The sequence below is a fragment of the Taudactylus pleione genome, unplaced genomic scaffold (assembly GCF_031769625.1).
Source record: "Taudactylus pleione unplaced genomic scaffold, aTauple2 ptg000018l, whole genome shotgun sequence".
In the NCBI taxonomy this organism is placed as follows: domain Eukaryota; kingdom Metazoa; phylum Chordata; class Amphibia; order Anura; family Myobatrachidae; genus Taudactylus; species Taudactylus pleione.
The window spans coordinates 748,736-772,973 of record NW_028284420.1 but is presented as its reverse complement, the minus strand read 5'-3'; the positions used below and the strand labels follow the sequence as shown (position 1 = coordinate 772,973).

General features: G+C 47.2%; 1 protein-coding gene across 5 annotated transcripts in view; it reads left to right on the top strand.

Annotated features, from left to right (window-relative positions):
* KANSL1 (KAT8 regulatory NSL complex subunit 1) overlaps positions 1-24,238 on the top strand; it is a 108,312-nt gene that overhangs the window by 19,327 nt on the left and 64,747 nt on the right. For all 5 annotated transcript variants that reach the window (XM_088442281.1, XM_088442289.1, XM_088442293.1 and 2 more), the window contains one exon: positions 179-1,167. In XM_088442281.1, the coding sequence (XP_088298407.1) occupies positions 275-1,167 (893 nt within the window). In that variant the 5' untranslated portion in view covers positions 179-274. The remainder of the gene's footprint in view (positions 1-178; positions 1,168-24,238) is intronic.

Genomic DNA, 24,238 nt, shown 5'->3' with positions numbered 1-24,238 from the left:
TTGCCCCTTAGAAATGCTAAATTACAAGTTCTTAAAAGGTTCGTATCTGGGCACCTCTTTTTATGCATTTGTAGTAACACATTTATTGGTAATTGCATGATCTCTTCTGGACATAAAAATTGTTTTTTTTTTTTTTTTTTTTGGCTCTTTACTCATTCATTTTTCTTTCACCATATAGGTGTCTCGACTTGGAGTTGTCCGGGGGCAGTGTGGCCAACTTCAGCCCCCCCTATTGGGGAAGCATCCCCTTCCCCTGCCCTCTTCCCCGTGCTGAATGGCTGCGATGGCACCTGCTCTCACTGACCCTGCCCCTGACGCCCGCAACCTGCACTTCAAGCTGGCGCCCCCATCATCCTCCCTCCCCCTTGGTGAGACCAACGGCGGCTGTCTTCCTCCGCCTGCCCCTCCAGACCTGGTAACAAGCTACAGTGGGTCACACGGGAAAGAACTGAAATTGGCTGGAGTATTTACTCCTCGGTCCATCTTGTCTCAGTCATTGTGCCGGGGGCGTTCCTCCATTTTGGAGTTCAACCTGGAGGAGCTGAGAGGAATCGCCAATTCAGGAAGAGGGGGCCTAGGTGGACCTATAAATGGGCTGGCCAAAAGACCTGCAAAGCCAGCTGTGGACAAGCCCCCAAGCCTAGCCATTCCTGCATTGGAACCTTGGGTGAAAGCCCCACCTGTTCCTCCAGGGTCTCCTGCTGAGGAAAATGAACACAAGGGCTCTCGTGTAGAGCATGGCTCTGATGCACATTTGAAGGCATTGTTACGACGTCATGGGGAGATGGAAAAGAGGGCTCGATCGATCCAAAAAAGGCTTCAGCTAGTCCAGGCAAAGCAGGTTGAGCGCCATTTTCATCAACAGTTAGGTGGCCTAGTTGGGGCAGCTTTTGGCCGCAGTCCAGAGACTCCGCGCACTAGATTGACTGTGGTGACACGTAAAGCAGATGCCCAACGCAGAGGTGAAGCCGAAAGTTGCAGCTCAGATGCCTTTTTGAAGGGAGCAGCTGCTGAACTAGAGAGACTAAGCTGCTCGGGCACTGCTACTCTCCGGACATGTGAGCGGGGATTTGACTCTGATGCTACAGAAAGTAGCTCAGGAGGGGACTCTGATGTTGAAGAGGAGGAGCTTAGACGGGTGGATACCCAGCAGAGCCACGTACCACTGTGAGTACTAAAACTTCCTCCATAATGTGGGTAGCAGTATACACAAGAAAAATATTTTTGGTAACCTAATTTAGTGTAGTAGTGCTATTGTATCGAGAAATACAACTAAGAATATGGAGTTTGTTTCCTCCCCTTTTAAAGAAATTTCTTATTGGTTCTCTCCTTTGCTGGTATAATGACAATTTGTGTATTGCTTTCATTTTGTATTTGGGAACGGTCTTATTTTTTGTAAATCTCTGTGTTGGGAAATCTGAAATCTTATAAATGCTGTCATGTAATATCTGTAGGAATGTAAATTTGCATCTTAAAGGACTACCCGCTTTGTTCTCCTAAACCCAGTGCTGTCGGGCGTGCACACGCAGCACGGCGCAACAACTGAATTGGACGCCCATTAGTTAAAATGCCTGAAGAATTGGATCTCCCCGATATAGTTTATATCAATGGTGCTTCTTAACCGCTTCACTGCTTAAGCTCGGCATACACGGCCAGATAAAATGTCTGTCAGACCGACGGACATTTTGTTTGGCAGCCTGCCAGCCGCAGATGTCCGCAGCATGCACTGAGATTACTCAATGTATTAGCCCCAACATCTGCGCTCCGCCCTGGGGGGAGGAGACTTTTCCCTGTTCCTTCCATGGGAAGGAACACAGGAAATGTCTGTGTCGGCCGCGGCTGGGCATACACTGCCCTATGCGGCCGACAGTTTAACCTTAAATATCGCATCAGACGGGCATGCTGGATAATCTGGGATGCCAGACCGAGCAATATTTAACCCTCGGTCGCCCGCACACACTCTACAATTATCGGGGCGATCCGCGGATATCTTGCGGATCGCCTCGATAATTGTAGCGTGTATGGCCAGCTTTAGGATGAATGGAACACCTAAATGTTGGTGAAAAAGCTTAGTCCTGACAATCACTCCGAAGTACTCTCTGTGAAGCTATTCTCCGGTAACACCCCTGCACTGCCTGCAGTAATCATTTTGAAAGGGGGGGGCAATTAAATTGTTTTCTTACTCCAGACCTCCTAAAGTGACGGGGCAATATTCAATTGTGCATGTTAATAGACGCATATTACCTAAATCGCATGTCGCACCCAACTGCACCAGGTTTAGACTCCTAAATCGGCTAAACTTGTGCAAAGCACTTGGTCGTTTTGTGTTTTGGTGCCCAAAAGCCCAACTTTTCGCAGACTTCTGCTTCCCATCACAGGAGGGTGCAAGCAATAATAATGGGCGTCCGCCGCACTTGCGTACATTGACATAATTGAATTGCTCCCGTTATTTTAGACTTGAACTACGGGCAGCGCAAACAGTTGAATTCCCCCCTGGAGATAAGGTAATATCCATTTGCCTCTGGTTCAGTAAACTCAGGGACACACTTATTTCATAGAAGAATATGCCTGCTTTCAACTTGTATGGCCCTTTAGTGGTTATTGCCTGGTGATCTCCTGTATGCACCAGATAATATCAACCTGCACTGCAGAAATACTAGTAAGGCTGGCAGATTGGAGAGGTACTTAAAGTGTATGCTTTCCGTCATCATCACTCATAAGCTCTCGGTGCACCATCGTTTGAAAGATTGAAGTCCCCTCTTTCAAACAATTTAAGCTGCGTATCCACTAGCAGATATTAATGAACGATTGCACGATTACGACATTGTAAACATGCAAGTGCTCATTAATCGGGCATGAAAATGTCAAACGACCAGCGATGCTTTCTCCCGCTGGTCGTTTTCGACATCAATCATCGCCTGAACATGCTAGTCAATCTGCCGATAACGACAGATTGACCATGTTCAGGTATTAGGGAGGGGTACCTTCACTGAAACACCTATTGTTCAGTGTAGGCGCTGCAGGGGAAGAGGAACGACTATATGATTACATTGTTGTAATCCTACTGTCGTTCCACTATCTGCTACTGGATATGCACCTCTAGTGGCTACTGATCATTAGACCATAACAGTCTATACTACATAAAGCGGAAGTGGTCCAGAGATGGGATGGAGCTAATGCCCAGATCTCCCAAATCCTGGCATCAATTTACACAGTGGTGCCCTCATTTGATGCTATAGTTGTCTCTCTCAAAATGATGCATTGTTGGGCTACTATATTCCTATACTATTAAGGTAACATTTTTCTCCTTTTTCACATATTTAAAAGTATTCTCAATTTCAAGTGCAGATTTATTACGGAAACCTATGTATAGGGGGGAATTCAATTGATCGTGATGTTTGAATAGCCCCGGAAAGGAAGTCCCTGAGCTATTCAATTTGCCACGATATTAAGCCGACTAAGGAGGATTTAATCTTGCACCCTCCTGAGGTGAGAGCTGAAATCCAACTAAAGTGTCCGCCGCGATACTGTTTTACAGCTTAGCGTGGCACTAACAGCAGCCTGGTTCTCAAATGCTGATTCTCGAGACTAAACACCCTACTGTAGTCGCAGCATTCTCCTACTTAAGTGCTTCTAGTCGGCCTTAACCGCGTGCTGTTAAGACTGACTAGAAGCACATAAGTCGGTGAATTGAATAGCTCCGGTACCTCCTTCCAGGAAGCTAACCAACATCGCAATCAATTGAATCGCCCAACTAGAATCCTGTTTTTATTTATTTATTTATTTTTTTGCAGGGTTAAGGTGAGGGAAGGGTTAGGTCTATGGGAGGGAAGGTTAAGGTTAGGCCAGACATATCCAAGCTTGGACCTCAAAGTTCCCCAAACGTTCAGGTGTTAGAGATATCCGTGGTTGAGCACAGGTGACTTAATTAGTAAGTCAGTTTGATATAACACCTGTGCTCAACCATGGACATCTCTAATGGTGCATACACACGGTCAGAGTTTTCTTCAGATCTGAACGATAACGATTTAAAAAGTCGTTCATATCTGAAGGAAAATCTGACATACCTGTCAGATGAACGATTTGAACGATGCGCGTTCCCGATGGTCAGATAACGATATCTGACGTGTTTGCAGTCAGACTTGGAATGATTCCCTTCATGGGTTAGGCACTAGGAGGAAGGAAGGTTAGGCACTAGTAGGAGGGTTAAGGAAAGGGAAGGTTAGGCACTAGGAGGAGGGTTAGGGTAAGGGAAGTTTAGGCACTAGGAGGAGGGTTAGGGTAAGGGAAGTTTAGGCACTAGGAGGAGGGTTAGGGAAAGAGAAGGTAAGGCACTAGGAGGAGGGTTAGGGAAAGGGAAGGTTAGGCACTAGGAGGAGGGTTAGGGAAAAGGAAGGTTAGGCACTAGGAGGGTTAGGGAAAGGGAAGGTTAGGCACTAGGAGGAGGGTTAGGGAAAGGGAAGGTTAGGCACTAGGAGGAGGGTTAGGGAAAGGGAAGGTTTGGCACTAGTAGGAGGGTTAGGGAAAGGGAAGGTTAGGCACTAGGAGGAGGGTTAGGGAAAGAGAAGGTTAGGCACTAGGAGGAGGGTTAGGGAAAGGGAAGGTTAGGCACTAGGAGGAGGGTTAGGGAAAGGGAAGGTTAGGCACTAGGAGGAGGGTTAGGGAAAAGGAAGGTTATAGGAGGTGGGTTAGGGAAAGGGAAGGTTAGGCACTAGGAGGAGGGTTAGGGAAAGAGAAGGTTAGGCACTAGGAGGAGGGTTAGGGAAAGGGAAGGTTAGGCACTAGGAGGAGGGTTAGGGAAAGGGAAGGTTAGGCACTAGGAGGAGGGTTAGGGAAAAGGAAGGTTATAGGAGGTGGGTTAGGGAAAGGGAAGGTTAGGATTAGTCATAATTTATGCAGAAAGCCATGCAGGATTCACGGAAAGTCATCCTGATTTCACTGCTGTAGCCGGCATACCAGGTAAGTCACCAATAGACCACCAGGGGCATTTTGTCGACATTCTGATCATGTTGTCGTTTCATCAGTGACGACATAATAAATGCCAACAAAATATACCGCACATAAAAGTCCACTTAGCCTAAAAATTACTTCTGGTTCATAACTTTTGAGTGTTTTTGCTTTTGTGGTAAATGGTTACAGATATTCCTTGGCTCTTTAAAAGATTTTTCAATACTTCCTGGCTACAGAATACTTCACCCCTGAGTGCTAAAAAAAAAAAAAAGTCTCTTGCATCATGGAAAACCCAGATCTTCAGCACTGACACACTTGGTTTGCTTTATAGTTCAACTTTCATTTTATGCATTTGGTTCCTTTTAAATGATGCCCTGCCAGGCTGGGACTGCTTGTTTTTTAACTTTTAGTTGTGCTTTTCATAGACTGTGTAAGCAGTATGTATAAGTATTTATTCAGCGCAATTTTGTCACAATCGCTGCTAAGTAAATTGAATTCTGGCACTAACGGAAGGCTCCATGAATTGCTTTCTCTTGTGTTAGGTGGGGATTGACTATGTTCTTTTCTGCAGCGACAAGCATGGCCATTCTTTACAGATCCATACACTAGATCAGTGATTCCCAACCTCTGTCCTCAAGGCACACTAACAGACCTGGTTTTGGTGATATCCATGCCAAAGCACAGATGGTTTAATCAAAATATCTGAGGTACTAATTAAGTTGCCTGTGCTCAAGTATGGCTATCCTTAAAACCTGGACTGTTAGTGTGCCTTGAGGACCGTGGTTGGGAACCCCTGCACTAGATGGATAAGAATACTCAAGGTTTCCAATCCTCTGATAATGCAGCTAATAACATACAAATACTTTTTCTTTCTAGTATTTGCAGGCTGTATTAGATCTTTTATTTTCATTGATTAATGACGTCTTGGGTAACCTGTGTCAGGCTTGTAGGGGGCATGCAAATGCTTGTATTTCTGACATGGCTGGAGTGCTATACATTGCTCCTATGGGATGTGTGGTCTTGAGTCCTCCATTGTTCCAATTGCTATTTCTTGGGAAGCAGTCAGGAAGCCGACGGTTGAAATGCCGACCGCCGGCTTCCCGACTGTCTAATCCCGGCAGAGGTCTAATGACAGGTGTCGAAGACTTGACGCCTGTTATTTTATCTACGCCAGGAGCCCGACACCCGGCATACCGATCGAAAATAAGCCGGGTGGGGTATGGGGGTTAGGATAGGGGCCCCCGGGGGGGACTTAGGGGTCGGCACTCCCTGGGGGAGGTTAGGGGGGTTAGGCACCCCCCGGTAGACTTAGGTTTAGGCTACTGATCCCCTTATTTCTTGAGGGTACAGTAGGTGACACACCAATCCATTACGGCAAATGTGATCTTCAAATAAAAGTTGTTTTAACGCAGCTTTTGTTGGCTTTCTAGTTGAATTGTAGATTTGTAACCTGCAGAATTATTTGTGAATTTGTCCTGTAAATACATATATATATATATTGCTAGACACCTATGTGGTGGGAAATTGCTCCATTACTAAATAAATGATTGGTTACTCTATACAGTATCTGTACATTCTTGGACCCTTTTAGCTAAAATGGAAAGCTATGCATCCACATATTACATATAAAGTGTTGCTGTTTGGTCTGTAAAGAGCTTGATGACTTTAACTGTGCTTATCTCTTTCATGTGCAATATGTTTCATGCTGTTAGTTTTATGGATATGCTGCATCCATTACAATCTCTGCATTTTCACTCTTGCCCATTGTGTCCCTGAGAGGTGGGCATTGCTGCCATGGTAACTTGCATCTCATTGCCAGCCAGTAATATCCCTAGATTCCGTGGAATTCTTAGAATTCCTGGGTGTGGGAGTGTTAACTCTGCCATTGCTGCAAGGGCAAAACCCTCATCCTTCAAGTCTAGATGAACTAGTCCATACACCTGTTGCTTGTTTTGCTTATTTTGCTTAATACTTTGGTGCGTGTGCTTTTTTTTTTTTTTTATTCCTTCCCTGCAACTTATTGCAGTGTATTATTACTAGAGCATGGTGAACGTCACAAACCTGACACTGGAATCTCGGCAAGGGATTTAACATAGGCGTCGAAATACCGGCGCCTATGTTAATGAAGATGTCGGACCGATCGTCCTCTGCTGGGGATGGGTACTAGGGGGTTGTTAGGTTTAGGCACTAACGGAGGGAAGTTAAGGTTAGGCACCCCTAAGGGAGGGTTAGGGGGGTGAGAGGGGTAGGGATAGCATACTTACCTGCGCTGTCAGGATTTTAACTGGCATCGGGATTTGAACCGCCGGGCTGACGTCTGGCAGTCATTCATACTGATTCCGAACTGCACTCCCTACTGTTTGTGTGTGTGTATATATATATATGTATGTATGTATGTATGTATATATATATATATATATATATATATATATATATATATATATGAGAGAGAGAGATATTAGAAGCCACCAAAGGTTTATTTAATCGCAGAAAAGCACAGTAGACAGTATTTTTAATATAATTCTCAGAAGTCTGACTTCTGTAAATTGTAATGATATAAGAAGTGGTGGTGACCACATAACTCGCTGTTTATACAGATGATATTTACAGAAATGTTTTTGTATCGCTTTAATATTATGATTCAGGCTGGACAAATTTCAGTCGCCATGGTGACCAGATCACTCTGTTCATGGGATACTCACTTGTAACTGCAGCATCGGCTTTATATTGAATTGTAATACAGCACTTGAACTTTCTCCGTTAATATGCGTTGCATGCCACATATGACTGGCTTGCTGTAATTTCACCCACTGTGGGCTGGACACTGCTTAGAATCTTCATATCCTCTAATCTTCTTGTATTCTGCCATCTGTGGCTAGTGCATGTGGACAGCAAGATAAGGGACTGTAAGTGACTTCTAGCTGTTGCCTTGGGCTGTTATATTGTGTTGTTTGTGCCTCCCAGCCCTGGAATTTATCAGGTAAGCAATGCATGTATGTCATTCAGCTTTACATTAGCACGCCTTGGCTGAGCTGGATTGCGACTTTAGGGAGCCTGAGAATTTACAACAGGAGACCCCACCTATGTTCTAAAATTAAGAGTATAGGGGCTGATATTGAGTTGGGAGTAAAAGCAAAAAAAAGAGTAAAAGTAGCTTTAAAGTAAAAGTAATGCTGCACTGCAGGTGGGCAGATTTCAGATATGCAGAGGGATTTAGATTTGAAAAGAGCGTGTCCAAACTCAAAAATAAATTGCAATGAAAAGCCGGGTCCACACTAAGCGATGTGTGTACCCAGCGATGGCGTGATCTATCCAGCGGTCCGTACCCACTGCACAATCTGGTGTATGTCCGCCCGATATATAGTTCCCCGCTGCATCCAGAAGCATGGTTTAGGCCACCGGATCTTGGATGCGACGAATGACTCAATAGTGCGTACACACTGGATGATGTGGATGACTTGTTCCGACTCGCCTCAAAACGACAAATCGTTCAATATATTGTCTAGTGCATACCCAGCTGTAAAATAAAGCTGTCCAGCACTTGTGCAGCGGCAGTGTGATGCTCTGGGCAATGTTCTGCGGGGAAACCTTGGGTCCTGCCATTCATGTGGATGTTACTTTGACATGCACCAACAATCCAAGTCATGGTAAACCCACCTTGTAACTTACAGGACCGCTAATGTCATGGTGCCAGATACCACAGGACACCATCAGAGATCTGGTGGAGTCCATGTCTCGACCGATCAGAATGGTTTGGTTTTGGCAGCACAAGGGGCACCTACACAATGGGTTCATTTCAATTGAACACGAATTAAATAGCGTCGGGAAGGAGCTCCCGGGGCTGTTCAAATCTACGTTCTGTTAAGGATTTCTTCTCGCATCCCTCCAGGGATGCGAGCAGAAATCCAAAAAAAGTATAGGCGCGATGCTGTTTTCAGCCCTTAGCGCCACAGAAACAGCATCGCGCCGGGCAGTTTAGTCGGAGAATGCCCGTTCTCGCGACTAAACACCGTGTTTAAGGCGCAAGAACGGTCATTCTCCAACTTAACAGCGCGCAGAATTAAATAGCTACGGGAGCTCCTTCCCGGCGCTTTTTAATCTTCGTTGAATTGAATCGAGCCCAATATTAGGCAGGTGGTTTCAATGTTATGGCTGATTGTGTATATATAAATATATGTGTAAAACATTAATTTATTTATTACCAGTTATTTATATAGTGCACACATATTCCACAGCGCTTTACAGAGAATATTTGGCCATTCACATCAGTCCCTGCCCCAGTGGAGCTTACAGTCTATATTCCCTACCACATGCTCACACACATATACACCAGATAAATTTTTGTTAGGAGCCAATTAACCTACCAGTATATTTTTGGAGTGTGGGAGGAAACCCACGCAAGCACAGGGAGAATATACAAACTCCACACAGTTAGGGCCATGGTGGGAATTGAACCCATGACCTCATTGCTGTGAGGCAGTAACGCTATTGCACAGTCGGTGCTGCATTACACCGTCTGTGCTGAATTAATGCTCATGCATCTATCCAAAGGTAAAAAAAAATGGGCTGACCCAGTGCTGTGATTGCTGAAGTGGCTTTAAATACCTTGTCTCCTCCCAATAACAACATATATGTAAGTGGTCTATTTACCTTTATGCAGTCTGTCATCGCAAGTTACCAAGAGAAGATCACTGGGACAGCTGATCAGTTCCCCTGACTTCCTGCTTTAACTGTCCCCTCTGCTTGTATTTTATGTGGCTTTGCCAGGCCACACATGCTTACTGCTCTGAAAGCTTGGACTTGGGTATCCAGTTGCAGTTTCAACAACAACAAAAAGGAAAGAAATAAAATAATTGTAAAAAAAAAAAAAAAAGAATTCCTGGACTGCCCCCAATACTGCCAACCTGATTTGGCGAAAGTGATAAGAACATTGTGGCAGTACAGTTGATAGCTTTTACTGGCTTTGGGGCTTGTTAAATAGAGAGAAGCTCTATCACCAGTGAAATTGTTGGATTTAGGGTTCTTTTCCATTGATAAATAGACCCCTAAACCTACCCAGTAGCAACAAGGGATTTCTCCTAGCAAAAGGTGGCCAAAATAGTTCAATTCCTAGTGCAAACCAAACTCTCTCCTATATTGTGCAGTGCCTGGGAGAAGGAGAAACTCACCCTATCGCCTATGCCAGAGGTTTCCAAACTTTCTTGAATCATGGCACCCTAGAGTATCAACATTTTTTTTTTCATGGCACCCTTAGGCCAAAACCTTTTTTTTTTTTTCTCTTCAGGGTCCATAGGCTCCACAGGGAGACCTTTGGGTTTATGTGATGGCAAGGCCCATCCGGGCACCACGCAGTTCATTTTTTTTATCTCCCGGGATGCACTGGGCCTCTCCCTATACCCTGCCCCCGGGCCAGAGGCACCTCAGTTTCTGGCGGTCATTTTCTCCCTGGCAGAGTCGCAGATCTCTGAGGAACGCGGAACCTCTCCTTCCTGGTCAGTGTATGTAGCGCTATATCCTACAAGACACCTAGGGCCGTATTCAATTTGAGGCGTTAATGCTGGATTCGCGGTAATTTACCGCCGATGACGTCATTATCGCCTGTTTTAGTTTTACCCCGTATTCAATTTGAAAGACTTTCCGCATAGGCGGAAAGTCAATGCAATGTAATAGGCGATAAAGTATCGCCTATGAATGGCTGGCGGTAAAAAGTGCAGATTTGGGGTTTTGGGGTGCAACGTTTCAGGGCAGCCTTCAGACAGTCCCCAAAAGGTAATCTGTGTCCAAAAAAAAAAAAAAAAAAATGGACACCCCAAAAATAGCGAACTTGACTCTGGAATGGTCCCCAAGTATGCCCCAAGTGTTTTTTTGATTGCAGGTATTTGCGACAGGTGGGTTTTTCATGATTTTTTTTTTAAGTCACTTTAGCAACTTTAAAATATGCTGAACCCCATTTTCATGTACCCCAAATTTGATGGGACCATTTTTAAAAATGAAAAAAATAAGCTAAATGCTCTTCTGCATCACTTCTTTAAAGTCGGGGAAAAAAAAACACCTGCCGCTGCTATTTAAAAACCCGACTTTCTTTTGCAGCCAAAAACGGAGGTACCCATAGTGATCCCCCGTGTCTGGACATTTTTAGGGAGGTCCTAGGATTATTTCACGAAAATTCTCGTTTTTTTCTAACACCGATCCAAGTATCGCCGAGTCCCGGTTTCGCCTGCTTTCAAATTGAATACGGGGATACGCGGGCACGCGTGCGATACTTTTAACGCCTACAAAACAAGCGAAGGAGGTGATAAGTCCGGGCCACGTTAAATTATCGCGGCTCGGCTCAAATTGAATACAGGCCCTAGTCTGGGTAGTTGAATTGTAGTGCCACTGTGCAGGTGGTGTTCTGCATTTTATGTGACTGTGTGTTAGCGCTATCTGTCTATTTCAACTTTCAGCCATTATAACTATACCTTTCTTTTCTGAACCCTTACAATTACAAGTCAGGGTGTTTATTATGCCTCACATTTATAGGTTGAAGGAGTACTTATTAAAAAAAACTGCTTTTTTTATCTGCTTGCAAGCCCAATTTAGTAATGTACTCTCCATGTGGGCTGATCGTCTGATGCTTGTTGTTGAACCAAATGAAGAGTCGGTTTTGAATTGTCATACCTCCAAGCAAAACTACATTGAGATAAGTAGTGTTCACTCCGGCGGCAGGCAGGGCACCGGAGCTAGAGAAGGCACTTCCGCGCGCGCACCCGAAAAGGGTGGCCATTGAAAAGGGGCATGCCTGGCACTTACAGACACGCCGGGCAGCCCCCAAGCACTGCTGACGGGGAGAATAGATGCCGGGCGCATGCGCCCTGAGTCTATTCACCATTCACCGGCGGTGACCGGGTCAATTCCCCACACGCGGGACACTGCGACCCGCGGGTGAAGACTGCATCCGCAGGCTATGATGGCAGGGAGCTTTTTGCCCTCCAGAAGGAGAGCATGGCGCCACACCCCGCTAAAACAGCCTAGCGGGAACGCTAGCTAAGCTTACTATTTTTTATCACATGTACGCACATTATTTACTTTTATTCCTTTGAAATTTCTAAAAATACCACACTATGTCAGCGCTCCCTTGTCTTGTTGTATGTTCATTCTAGATCCATTTGCTGGCAAGAATTGCACAAGAGGAGCAGCTTATTCCTAATTTTGGACTGATACTTATGGTTACAGTAATATTAGCGCATTGAGGGATTGTTTCTGAGATAGAGATATATATAGAGGTGTGTGTATATGTATATATATATATATATATATATATATATATATATATTTTTGTTTTGTGTAGTTTGTCACAAACAAGTGTACACTTCAGTGATTGCTATGTCTGGAAGTGGGGATGATGGGCACGATTCCACTCCAGCCCTGCTCAAATCATGTAAATCTTGTGCTGCGTAACTAGGTGTGGAGGACTGGATCACAGGGTCAGCCCTTACAGATTTCACCCGTGGCGGTTCAGTTTGTGCCACCGCCATGGATGGATGCACTGTCTACTACAGTGCAGAATCTGACTACCTCTGTTACCCTTCAGGATAAACCCCTTAGACCGGCTAAACGGCCCATACCGTCATCACCATCTACACAATAGGCTGATGATGACCGTGATACCGGGGAGATGGTAGAGGAGGGATGACTCTGAGCCCTCTCAGCGAGAGTAAAAAAAATCAATATTCCTGCTCTGATGCGTGCTGTTCGTTGAGCCCTAGTTATAGAGGAAGATGAACCTCCTACATGGTCCAAACATGCTCTGTTCAAAGAAATAAGGACTACTTCTGCAGGATTTCCTTTATCTGACCAGCTAGTGGAGCATATGGAAGTGGCGTGGAAATCGCCTGTGAAGCGATTTCAGCCTGAGACGCCTGGCTTATGCCTATCCTTTTCCTGAGGAACATTGTACTAAATGGGAATCGCCTCCTGCGGTGGACTTTCATGTGACACGCTTAATCAAAAGTGCTACTCTACCTATGCCATCCATTGCTTCCTTAAAAGATCATGGATAGGAAGGTAGAGGTGTGTTTAAAGTCAATGTATTCTCTTTCTGGAGCAGTTTCCAGACCAGCTATGGCTATCTCATGGGTGGCCAAGGCTATGGAGTTCTGGGCAGAATCCCTAGAGGAGTCTTTTCCTTCGGATGCTACCACACATCATGTGACTCTGGTGGGTAACCTCCATGATTCGGCTAAATATATCACTTAGGCAGCTTTGCACATCACCCTTTTTATCTCCAGGATTTCGGCTGCTGCGGTGTTAGCTCGCCGTTCCTTATGGCTGCGCTCTTGGAGAGCGGACGCGGACTTTAAGAGAGGATTAGAGTGTTTGCCTTATAATGGTAAGATCTTGTTTGGTTACAACCTGGACAAGATTGTGGATACGTTGGCAGCAGCTAAGTCTGCGTGTCTGCCAACGGCATCTACTTCTTCCGGATCCCAAGGTGGGAGGCCGATTTTGTTCAGTTCGCCCAGTGCTGGTGCCAGACCACAACAGACACTTGGGTAAGAGAAGTGGTTTCTCACGGGTACGCCCTTGCCTTCTGCAGAAGGCCTCCCCAGCAATTCTTCTGCACAAGCCCTCTGTCAGACAAAGACTTGGCATTACAAATGCAGAAAGTGATACAATCCTTGCTTCAAGCAGGAATTGTCATCCGGTCCCATCTCCTCAAAGAAGAACGGGTTATTACTTCAATCTCTTTATGGTCTGGAAACCAAACGGATCATATCAGCCTATCCTCAGTCTTCAGTCCCTGAACAGATTCCTCAGGGTACCTCTGTTCAAGAAACCCTCCGCTCAATTATACTGGCTATGGAAACAGGGGATCTTACGGTATCGCTGGATATTCAGGATGCATATCTGCATATTCCAATAGCTTCATCTCACCAAAGTTTCCTCCGTTTTGCTATACAGCAACAACATTTCCAGTTTCGGGCGCTGCCGTTTGGTCTCTCCACAGCTCCTCGAGTGTTTACCAAGGTTATGGCTGTCATGGCAGCCCATCTACGGCATCAGGGGGTTCGGCTGTTGCCTTACCTGGACGACCTCTTATTGTTGGCAGGGTCTCCAGAGGTATTTCAACACCACCTACAGCTGACAGTGTCTGTGCTTCAGGCTCACAGATGGTTGATCAATTGGACAGTCATCCCTGACTCCATCTCAGAGGATGCTCCATCTAGGAGCTCTGTTGGATTCCCAACACAGAATCTTTCTGACCGCAGAAAAGATCTCCACCTTGCAGATGTGAGTACGTAGATGCCTCCACAGTCGCCGAGTGTCAATCCACTCCGCAATCTCTCCAGGTGGACCTATCACTGCTCCCCCAACCCCATCGGATAAAGGCACAAACGATTGTGCTTTCTCCAGAGGTGCGTGGTGGCTGCAGACCTTGCCTGGTGGCTGCAGACGTGTCACCACACCAAGGGGCGCCCCTTTTGGATTCCGGGAATGGGTTCTCCTGACGACGGACACCAGTCTCCTGGGTTGGGGCGCAGTGACAGGTACACACTCCTTTCAGGAGCGGTGGACAGCAGAGAAGTCTGCTCTACCAATAAAAATATTGGAGCTTCTGGCGGTCTTCAGGGCCCTTCAGCAAGCCAGACTCGTACTTCACGGAAAACCCATGCAGGTTCAATCCGACAAAGCCACGACAGTGGCTTACATCAATCATCAAGGAGGAACTCTTAAGTCAGCGATGACAGAGGTGTCACGCATTCTAACATGGGCGGAAGGCCATCTCCCAGCCATATCGGCAGTGTTCATTCCGGGGGTCCTTTATTGGGAAGCAGAATTCCTCAGCAATCATGACGTGCATCCAGGGGAATGGTCTCTTCACCAAGAGGTGTTGCAACTCCTAGTTGACAAGTGGAGACTTCCAGAAGTGGACCTCATGTGCTCCAGGCTCAACCACAAGTTACGGGTCAAGGACTAGAAATGCCGCCCCGCCCATGTTAGAATGCGTGACACCTCCTGGTCGACGCTCTGTCAGTAAAGTGGACCTTCCAGTTTGCGTACCTGTTTCCTCCAGTCCTCCCTTCTTCCTCGGGTCATTCGAAAGTTCAACCAAGAGGGAGAAATGGTCCTGCTGGTGGCTTCAGCGTGGCTCAGAAGACATTGGTACTCAGATCTTCGGAGTCTCTCCATCGACACTCCATTGCTGTTGCCTCAACGTCCGGATCTGTTGTCTCAGGATCCTGCCTTTACCCGGACCTTGGTCGTCTGTCTTTGACGGCGTGGCTCTTAAGACTTCCCTCTTATGGTCCAAAGGTTTATCCAGCTCTGGTCAGTACCATGCTCAGAGCATGTAAACCGGCCTCTGCTCACATATATCACAGAGTGTGGCATACCTATTTTCAGTGGTGTCGTCCCAGGGGTTATGACCCTCTGGTATTTAAGATACCTAGGCTTTTGGCCTTTCTTCAAGCAGGTTTGGACCTTGGTCTCCACTTAACCTCACTGAAGGTGCATATTTCAGCTCTGAGTTTGGTTTCAACAAACGTTTGTTCCTTTACCGGACATTCGTACTTTCTTGCAGGTTGTCCTGTGGATTCAGCCTCCTGTGGCTCCTTGGGATTTGGCCTTTAAGGCTCTCCATTTGAACCACTGGTCTCAGTGGATCTCACATGGTTGACAGCGAAGACTGCTTTTCTTCTGGCCATTGCTTAGGCCAGAAGGGTGTCAGACATGGGGGAGCTCTCCTGTCGCTCCCCATTTCTGAACTTTCAACTGGACAGGGCAGTGCCTTGGACTTGCCCTGGGTTCCTTCCTAAGGTGGTCTCTACTTTCCACATTAATGAGGAAATTATTGTTCCGGCCTTTCTTTCTTCCTCCAGACCTCTCGGCAGGTGAGGACTCATTGGATGTGGTACGTGCTCTCAGGATTTATGTGGACCGTACCAATTCCCTTCGAAAATCGGACTCCTTGTTTGTCCTCTACGGTTTTCACAAGATGTGATGGCCAGCCAATAAACAGACATTGGCCAGGTGGATTCGTATGACGATATCTGAGGCTTACACTCAAAAGAGCTTTCCTGTACCGCCTGTTACTGCTCATTCTTCTCTGTCTGTGGGTCTTTCGTCGGCAGCTCGCCATGGCCCCTCGGCTGTTCAGCTTTGTAAGGCGGCCCCGTGGTCTTCTGTCCAGAACTTTTTAAGGTTCTATGCATTTGATACCTTTGCTTCTCAGGATGCTTCCTTCGGGTGCCGGATTCTCCTGTCAAATCAGCAGTGTCCCCACCCTTAAAGGACTGCTTTGGGACATGCCCAAGGTATCCCTGTAGAGCCTACGGACCCTGAAGAAGAAAATGAGAGAGATGGTAAGAACTTACCTTTATCTCTTTCTTCAAAGTCCATGGGGTCCACAGGTCACCCCCCCGACGCTCCTTGCTTCAGATGGGATTCGCTCTGGTAACCAGTTTTCTGTCTCCTTATATGTGAGCTTGTGATTCTTCAGTGTTCCAGATTTTCTTCTCTCTCTTTTATCCTCCTCCGGCCTTTGACTTGTTACGAACTGAGATGCTCGGGGGCGAGGTATAGGAAGAGGCCAGTACATCCTGGGAGAAAAAATTAACTGCGTGGTGCCCGGATGTCCTTGCCATCGCCTAAATCCCAAGGTTTCCCTGTGGACCCTATGTACTTCGAAGAAAGAGATAACAAAGGTAAGTTCTTACCATTATTGAGAAATTTTGTAACTTTATTAAATAAGGTAAATTGTGTTTATATGTCTTCCTTAGGTTCAGTTATGTGATGGCGGACAGGGTTGTGCTTTGTTTGACCATGTATTTTATGATTGGCAGCCACATTGACCATAAATAAATTGATTTGTCCCAGGGTGCCACGTCATCCAGTTTGGGAACCACTGTTCTATGCTGTTGTTACCCTTGTGTACCGTCCGACTGCATTTCTATACAGGTCTCGCTAGGGATCCATCTGAGCATCTGATCCTCTTGTGGTCCCTTCCTGTTCTCCTGCTTGTGAAGTAAGTCAGGAGGTGGATCTCATTCAAGCAGGAAGAGGCCATCTGGATGCCAATGAAAGTTCACACTCTTTGCAGTCACAGCGTCTCTGTGATTGGTAATTGATCCCAGGGGAGGTACTAGCCACAAGGAGAAGTAGAGCTACAGTGGGGTTGGCCGTCCAACCCTGATTACTAGGCAATGTGACAGTCTTCGTTGCGCCCGCACTCAGACATTAGTGTTTAAATTCCGGGGCCCTGGAGCACTTGCCCTGTCTGCCTTTCCTTAATCTAGCTCTGGTACCTTGGTGCACTGAAGTCATCACCACAGTATGTTTACTTAATTGAGTTGGTATATATGGCTGGGGGGTCTTGGTTTGTTTGAAATTGTCAATTTCTATCAATATTAATTTCTAAAGTAAAAAAAAATTGAATTGATAGTGACATTAATGAATTAAACACAGTAACAGGAATTACACCGCAAAGTTGGGCTGTAATACAAAGGAGATATTATAAAACAATTCCAGAGATACATTTATTTTAAACCATATATCTAAAAATTAGGCAAAATTTACACTAATATATGATTTGAACTTCTGCTATTTTATGTAGACATTTAAGTCTTGGTTGTATTTGAGCAAATATATGCAGGCTATTAGGTTTGGTAAGGTCTTTTGGAATGACTGACTGATAACAGATGTTTGGAACCAGCAGTTTTGACTGACAAGCCACACACACTTGTCAGTCGTCCCTAGATTTTAAAGTAGTTTAAGGTCTGTATATTTATATATGTATAATTCTATAAACAGCCATATCCATTGTTAACAGGTGCATAAAATGAAGCAATCTTCATAGTCAGTAGTAGTAGAATGGATCATGCTGAAGGGATTTAACTTGGCCCTGTTAAGGAATGCCGCTCTCCCAACAAGTCAGTTTGTGAAATTTCTACCTTGCTAGGGCTGTCCCAGTTAACTGTGAGTGGTGTTATTGTGAAGTGGCAACACTGAGGAGCAACAACTGGCCACAAAGCGATAGGCCACACAGTCTCATAGAATGCAGCAAGTCCTGAAGTTTGTACTGCGTAGAATGTGTCTGCCTTCAACTGCAAACTCACTACTGAATTCTAAACTGCCTCTGGAGGGAACACCAGAACAAGAACGATTCGTCAGGATCTACATGGATTTAGTTTCCATGGCCGAACCGCTGTGTACAAGCCACATCAGTGTCTATCGGACTTTTCCATAGGATTGTGTAGTAATGGAAACTCGTTATTTTAACTAAAGAATCAGCTTTCTCTGTATAGCACTCACTGATCAGTCTGGCAGTTGCCAGGAGACCACTTCCTGCCCAAATGCATACTGCCAACTGGAAATGATGGTTGGGAAATAAGGGTCTGAGCACTTTCTCATGATTTGGTTTGGTCCACTTTATTTCACTGAAGAGATATCTTAATGCTGTAGCATACAATGACATTCTAGACAATTTTGTGCTTTCAGCTTTGTGGCAACAGTTTGGGGAAGACCTTTATAGCATGGCAATGCTCCTGTGCACAATGCGAGGTCCATCTAGCAAAAAATGGTTTAAGCTTGACTTTTCTGATCCCTACTGAATACCTTTTGGAATGCCAATTGTTAGCCAGACCTTATTCCCCTTCATCAATTCCCAACCCAAATATGCAGATGATGATTGTTCGTATACACTGAACAACCATCATCTGGCTCTGGGTTGCTTTGCGACCCCCTCTCCACAGCCTCTACTTCAAGTGTAAAGGTGGTCAGCTGACCGCACGTACACACAGCACGATGGACAGATATATTTGCCATCGGCTGTGCAGCTGAGCCGACGTGATATGTCTGAACGACGTCGTTAAGGCATATCGCTAGTATACCTCAGCCGACGGGCACACAATATATCAATTGATCAGCCAATATATTTGCCAGTGTGCAGCTTTAGGCTGATGCACTGCCGATGTCAGACACAGTGGAGCAATTTAATTATTCTTATGCATGTGCATGCGTCACTCCATGTGCACAGTCACAGTCGCGATTGATGTGCTTAGGAAATGTTTAGAAAATGTATTGGGCAGTCTTAGACGGTGACTGGGAGGTAGCTAAGTAGACACACTGAGATGGTCAGTCTTATGGGTGTGTTTTGGAGTGTTGTTGATGGTGCTTATTTATGCAGAATTGCTCACATTGGAGGCCATACAGAGAATCTGCACATACCACGTTGCTGGTGCGATCGCTGGTTGTATCTAAAGATGCACCTAGCTGTATTTCAGCGTGTAAGAATGCTGAAAATGCCTGTTTCAGTCCTTGCACATATGTACATGAGGGGAAGGGCTTTTCCTAATCTTAGCATATAGTCGCAGACGTGACTACAGAAAAGTCCACTAAAATGGTCGCAGCAGCATCCGCCCCTAAAGCTGGTTGTTTCTGTGAATCTCCACAGCTGTCTTCTAAAATCTTCTCTTCCAAGAAGAGTGGTCGTTCTAATGGCAGCAACGGGGGGACCGACTCCATTTTCATACCCGGAATTTTGGAATGATATGTTCAAAAAGCACATAGGTGTGATCTATTGTCCAAATACTTTTGGCCCCATGTAATGTGTATATATGCTTAGTTTCCACCCAATTTAAATGCCCGTCCAGTTGTGATGTCTGCCCAGACATATCGAATGGCCAATTGGTAAGTGTGTGTAGCTTACCAAATTGACCACTCGATAAGCGCAATGGCCGGTCAACCACTAAGTCGGGTAAATGTGCACCTAGCAGGTACTTGTCCATGTTGACATAACCTCACGCAGTAGCTGCGGTTTCTACTTCAGGGTCCATAGGGTATCCACAGGATACCTTGGGGTATAGGTGATGACGTCAGTCTTCAGGCACCACAGAGTTAAAGTTTTCAGCCTCCCAGGATGCATCTGGGTCCCTCTCCTATACCCCGCCCCCGGGCCAAGGCATCTCAGTTTCGTCGGTGCCTGGCCGGAGTCGGAGGCACTGTGCAGAGGGGGGCTGTGAAGAGCCCCTGAAGTTTCTTTTAAAGGCAGCGCTGGCTGCACATCTGGGAGTACAGCATGGACAGTCAGTACTGACGTCCATGCTGTCTCCCCTACACCCCGCCGGTACCAGAACGCCGGTACTGATCCGGGGATGCTGGTAGACATCTGGGGTCATGGCTAGCGGTGTCCCCAGATGTTTTGGACCATGGCCGGATCCAAGGGGATAGCAGGTAAGCAGCGGGGTCCCGCGGTGGGTCCCCGCTGGTCACATGGTCCTGAGTCCCCAGGCAGGGGGCTCCCTGGGGACTGGCTGCAGCGTGGAGCCAGGCGACCAACCTGCGCTTCCACTACCCCCTGGGACAGCGGGCCGCTGCTGAGCGGCATGCGCTGCGGCGTCCCAGGGGTTAAATGCATGCCAAGGGAGTGCGCTTTCCCTGTCTCACAGCCGGCGCCTCCCCTGCTGCACACAGCCTCTCTGCTCTGCCTGATTGGCCACAGTGTGTCAGCTGTCCTCCCCAGGCCGGCCTCCTTCATCCTCTGCTCCTCGGTGGCCATCTTTAAAGCATGGTGAACGCTGCTGGAAGCCTGTGAGCGGTGGCATTGCGGTCTGGGTCAGCATACCTCTCCTCTGTTTGTTACAGGTCAGTGTATGCAGCGCTGAATCCTACCAGCCTGAGGGTCTGAGTAGTTGAGAACCAGCGCTAATAGTGCAGGGATTTGTTTCTTCTGCATTGTATGTGACTGAACTGCTAGCCTGCTGTCTGTACTTTCACTTTCTACTGTCAGCTTTATTACTGTCCCTGATCTTGCTCTGCTCAAAGCCCTTGCGGTGCGCGATGTGCAAGGTGTTATTCACACTATACCAATACGTATAGGTGTGAGTGTCACATACTTACCATCATGTCTGAGACTGACTTTCCTCTCCAGCTCATGTGTACTAAATGTAAGGCACTTACAACCCTTGTGGGCCAGCTAGCTCCGCCACCTGCGTTTACCCAGACGGGTTTGTCCCAGCAGTCAGTGGTGTCGTCACCCATACTGGAGTTCCCGAGACAATTGATGGTACCCCACAGTCTCCCTGTCCCTTCCCAGGTTTCTCCGGAGCCTGCGTGGGTTAATACTCTAACTACATTGGTTCAGCATTTGTCCGATGTTTTACAGGGGGAGTCTGTGTTGCGGCCTCATAACGGCCGGTGGCGTCTTTATCTGCTCCTTATGGGGATGACCATGAGACGTCAGATGATGGGGAGATTCTGGATCTATCTGACCAAGAACCTCTCCGTACCAAAGAGCCGGACGCTAAGTCCAAGGTGTATATCCCTGGTCTTATTTTAGCGGCCCGCTCGGCTTTAGTTATTGAGGATATTGATCCTTTGGTGGCCACATTCATATATGCCTTTTTAAGGATATTAAGGGTGAGGCTACGGTGTTCCCTCTTTCTGATCAATTAGTGGATCAGTTAGAGGAGGCGTGGAAAAATCCAGGTAAACGGTTTCAGCCCCAGAGGCGCTTAGCTGTGGCTTATCCGTTTGCGGTCAATTATTTTTCTAAGCGGGAATCCCCTACGCAAGTGGATTCACATGTCACACGCCTAGTCAAAAGAGCCACGTTGCCTATGCCTTCGATGTCATCCTTGAAGGATGTCACTGACCGCAAGGTGGAGATCTGCCTCAAATCCATTTATTCCCTTGCAGGGAAGCATCCAGACCGGCTCTGGCCGTGTGTTGGGTAGCCAGAGCTATGGAGCGCTGGGCGAATAATTTGGAGGAGTCTTTGGACTCTTGACTGTTCGGCTGAACAGACCGAGTTGGTGGGCAATCTCCGAGACTCGGCCACTTACATTAATGTTTGCTCACCTCTAGGATCTCCTCTGCAGCCGTGGCTGCTCGTCACACCTTATGGTTGCGTTCTTGGAAAGCGGACGCGGATTCCAAAAAGGGATTAGAAGGTCTGGACAGGTACTATTTGGTCCAGATCTGGACAAAATTGTAGTTACGTTGGCAGCAGCAAAATCTGCATGTCTGCCGTCTGCTACGATTCCTTCTAGTGCTGGTGGGTCGTCCTTTCGGCCTCACAGGGCCCAAGGTAGGCCTAAAGTACAGTCCTTTCCACGGCAGGCTGGGACCAAGAAATTGTCCAAGCCCAAGAAACAGGTCTGGAGTACCAGACGTCCGGCTCCTAGGTCAGATAACAAACCTGCGGCCTGATGGTCCAGGCATCCTTTTGGGGGACCCCAAAGTGGGGGGCGCCTGCTTCAGTTCGCCCAGTGCTGGTCGAGGACTACGACAGACACTTGGGTTCAGGAGGTGGTCTCTCACGGGTATGCCCTCTCCTTTCGGGACAGGCCTTCCGCTAGACCAGAGCAAAGCCTCGGAACTGCGGAAGGTTTTGCACATTATGCTCCAGGCCGGAGTTTCAGTGCATGTTCCAATTTCCCAGAGGGGCCTGGGTTTCTATTCCATTCTATTTTTGGGTCTTACCGTTCAATACTAAACCTAAAGGCCCTCAACAAGTCCTTGAGGGTGCCTCTGTTTCGGATGGAGACCCTGCGGTCCATTATTCTGGCACTGGAACCTGGGGACTACATGGTGTCATTGGACATCCAGGACGCTTACCTGCCCTATTCTTTTGCGCCATCAGCAGTTCCCCAGATTGTCAATCTGCAACGAACATTTCCAGTTCCGGGCACTGCCTTTTGGCCTGGTGACTGCTCCACGGGTATTCACCAAGGTCATGGCGGCTCTCCTGCGGACGCAGGGAGTCCGACTGTTCCCTTATCTGGACGACCTCCTGTTGATAGCGGGGTCTCCAGAGCTTGCGGTACTGCAACGTCACAGCTGGTTGACAAACTGGCAGAGGTCCACTCTCACCCCGTCTCAGAGGATCCTGCCCCTCGGGGCCTTATTGGACTCCAGGCAGCAGTGGATCTTTGTGACGGAGAAAAAGATCCTTGCTTTGTAGTTGATGGTGCGCAGTTGTCTGCAGTGTCGTCGAGTGTCGATACACTTGGCAAAGAGGTTATTGGGCTCAATGGTGTCGGTATTCGACATTGTGGAGTACGCCCAATTTCACTCCAAACCTCTGCTGCTATTGATCCGGTCCAGATGGAATGGATTGCCTCAGTGTCTCAAGTCCCAGACGATGGGGCTCACTCCGGATGTTCGCCTGTCTCTAACTTGGTGTTTGCAGACGACCCACCTCAACAAGGGTCGCCCGTTCTGGGTGGCGAACTGGGTCCTGTTAACAACGGACGCCAGTCTCCGGTGCTGGGGAGCTGTCACGGGTCCACACTTGTTTCAGGGCAGGTGGACTCGTGCGGTAGCGGAACTTCCAATAAACATTTTTTGAGCTCCATGCGGTGTCAAGAGCTCTCCAGCGGGCACAGCCGGTTCTCCAGGGTCACCCTGTGCAGGTCCCGTCGGACAACGCCACCACGGTGGCCTATTTAAACCAGCAAGGAGGAACCGGGAGAGTGGTCTTTACACCAGGACGTCTTTCGGAGTCTGGTGGACAAGTGGGGTCTTCCAGAGATAGACCTCATGGCGTCCCGGCACAACAACAAGTTGCCGGTGTACGGGTCTTGAACATGAGACGAAAAGGCGTCTCTGGTGTATGCCCTGTCCGTCTAGTAGACGTTCCCGTTTGCCTACCTTTTCCCTTCCGCGGGTATTACGGAAATTCAAATCAAGAAGGAGGTACGCTACTGTTGATAGCTCCCAAGTGGCCCAGACGGCACTGGTTCTCCGACCTCCAGAGTCTGTCAGTAGAAGTTCCTCTGAGGTTACCATTACGACCGAATCTGCTGTCACAGGGTCCTTGTCTTCACCCGGACCTGACTCGGTGTGGCTGTTGAAACGGTCATGCTATGGTCCAGAGGGTTTTTCTGGCTCCGTGGTGCAAACCATACTAAGAGCTCGTAAACCTTCCTCGGCAAGAATCTACCATCGTGTGTGGCATACTTTCTTCCGGTGGTGTAGACCTAGAGGGTATTCCCTTAGGGAGTTCCGCCTGTCTGGGGTGTTGGCTTTCCTACAGGCTGGACTGGATCATGGGCTTCGCCTGGCTTCTCGGAAAGTGCAGGTGTCTGCCCTGTCAGTCTGGTTTCATCGTAGGATTGCTGTGCTCTCTGATGTGCACACCTTTATGCGAGGTGTTCTTCGCATTCAGCCACCTTTTGTTCCACCGGTGGCGCCTTGGAATTGGGCTGTGGTCCTGAGAGTTCTCCAGGGACCGCCGTTTGAACCACTGGACTCAGTGGACTTTAAATGGCTTACAGCTAAAACCATATTCCTTCTGGCCATTGCC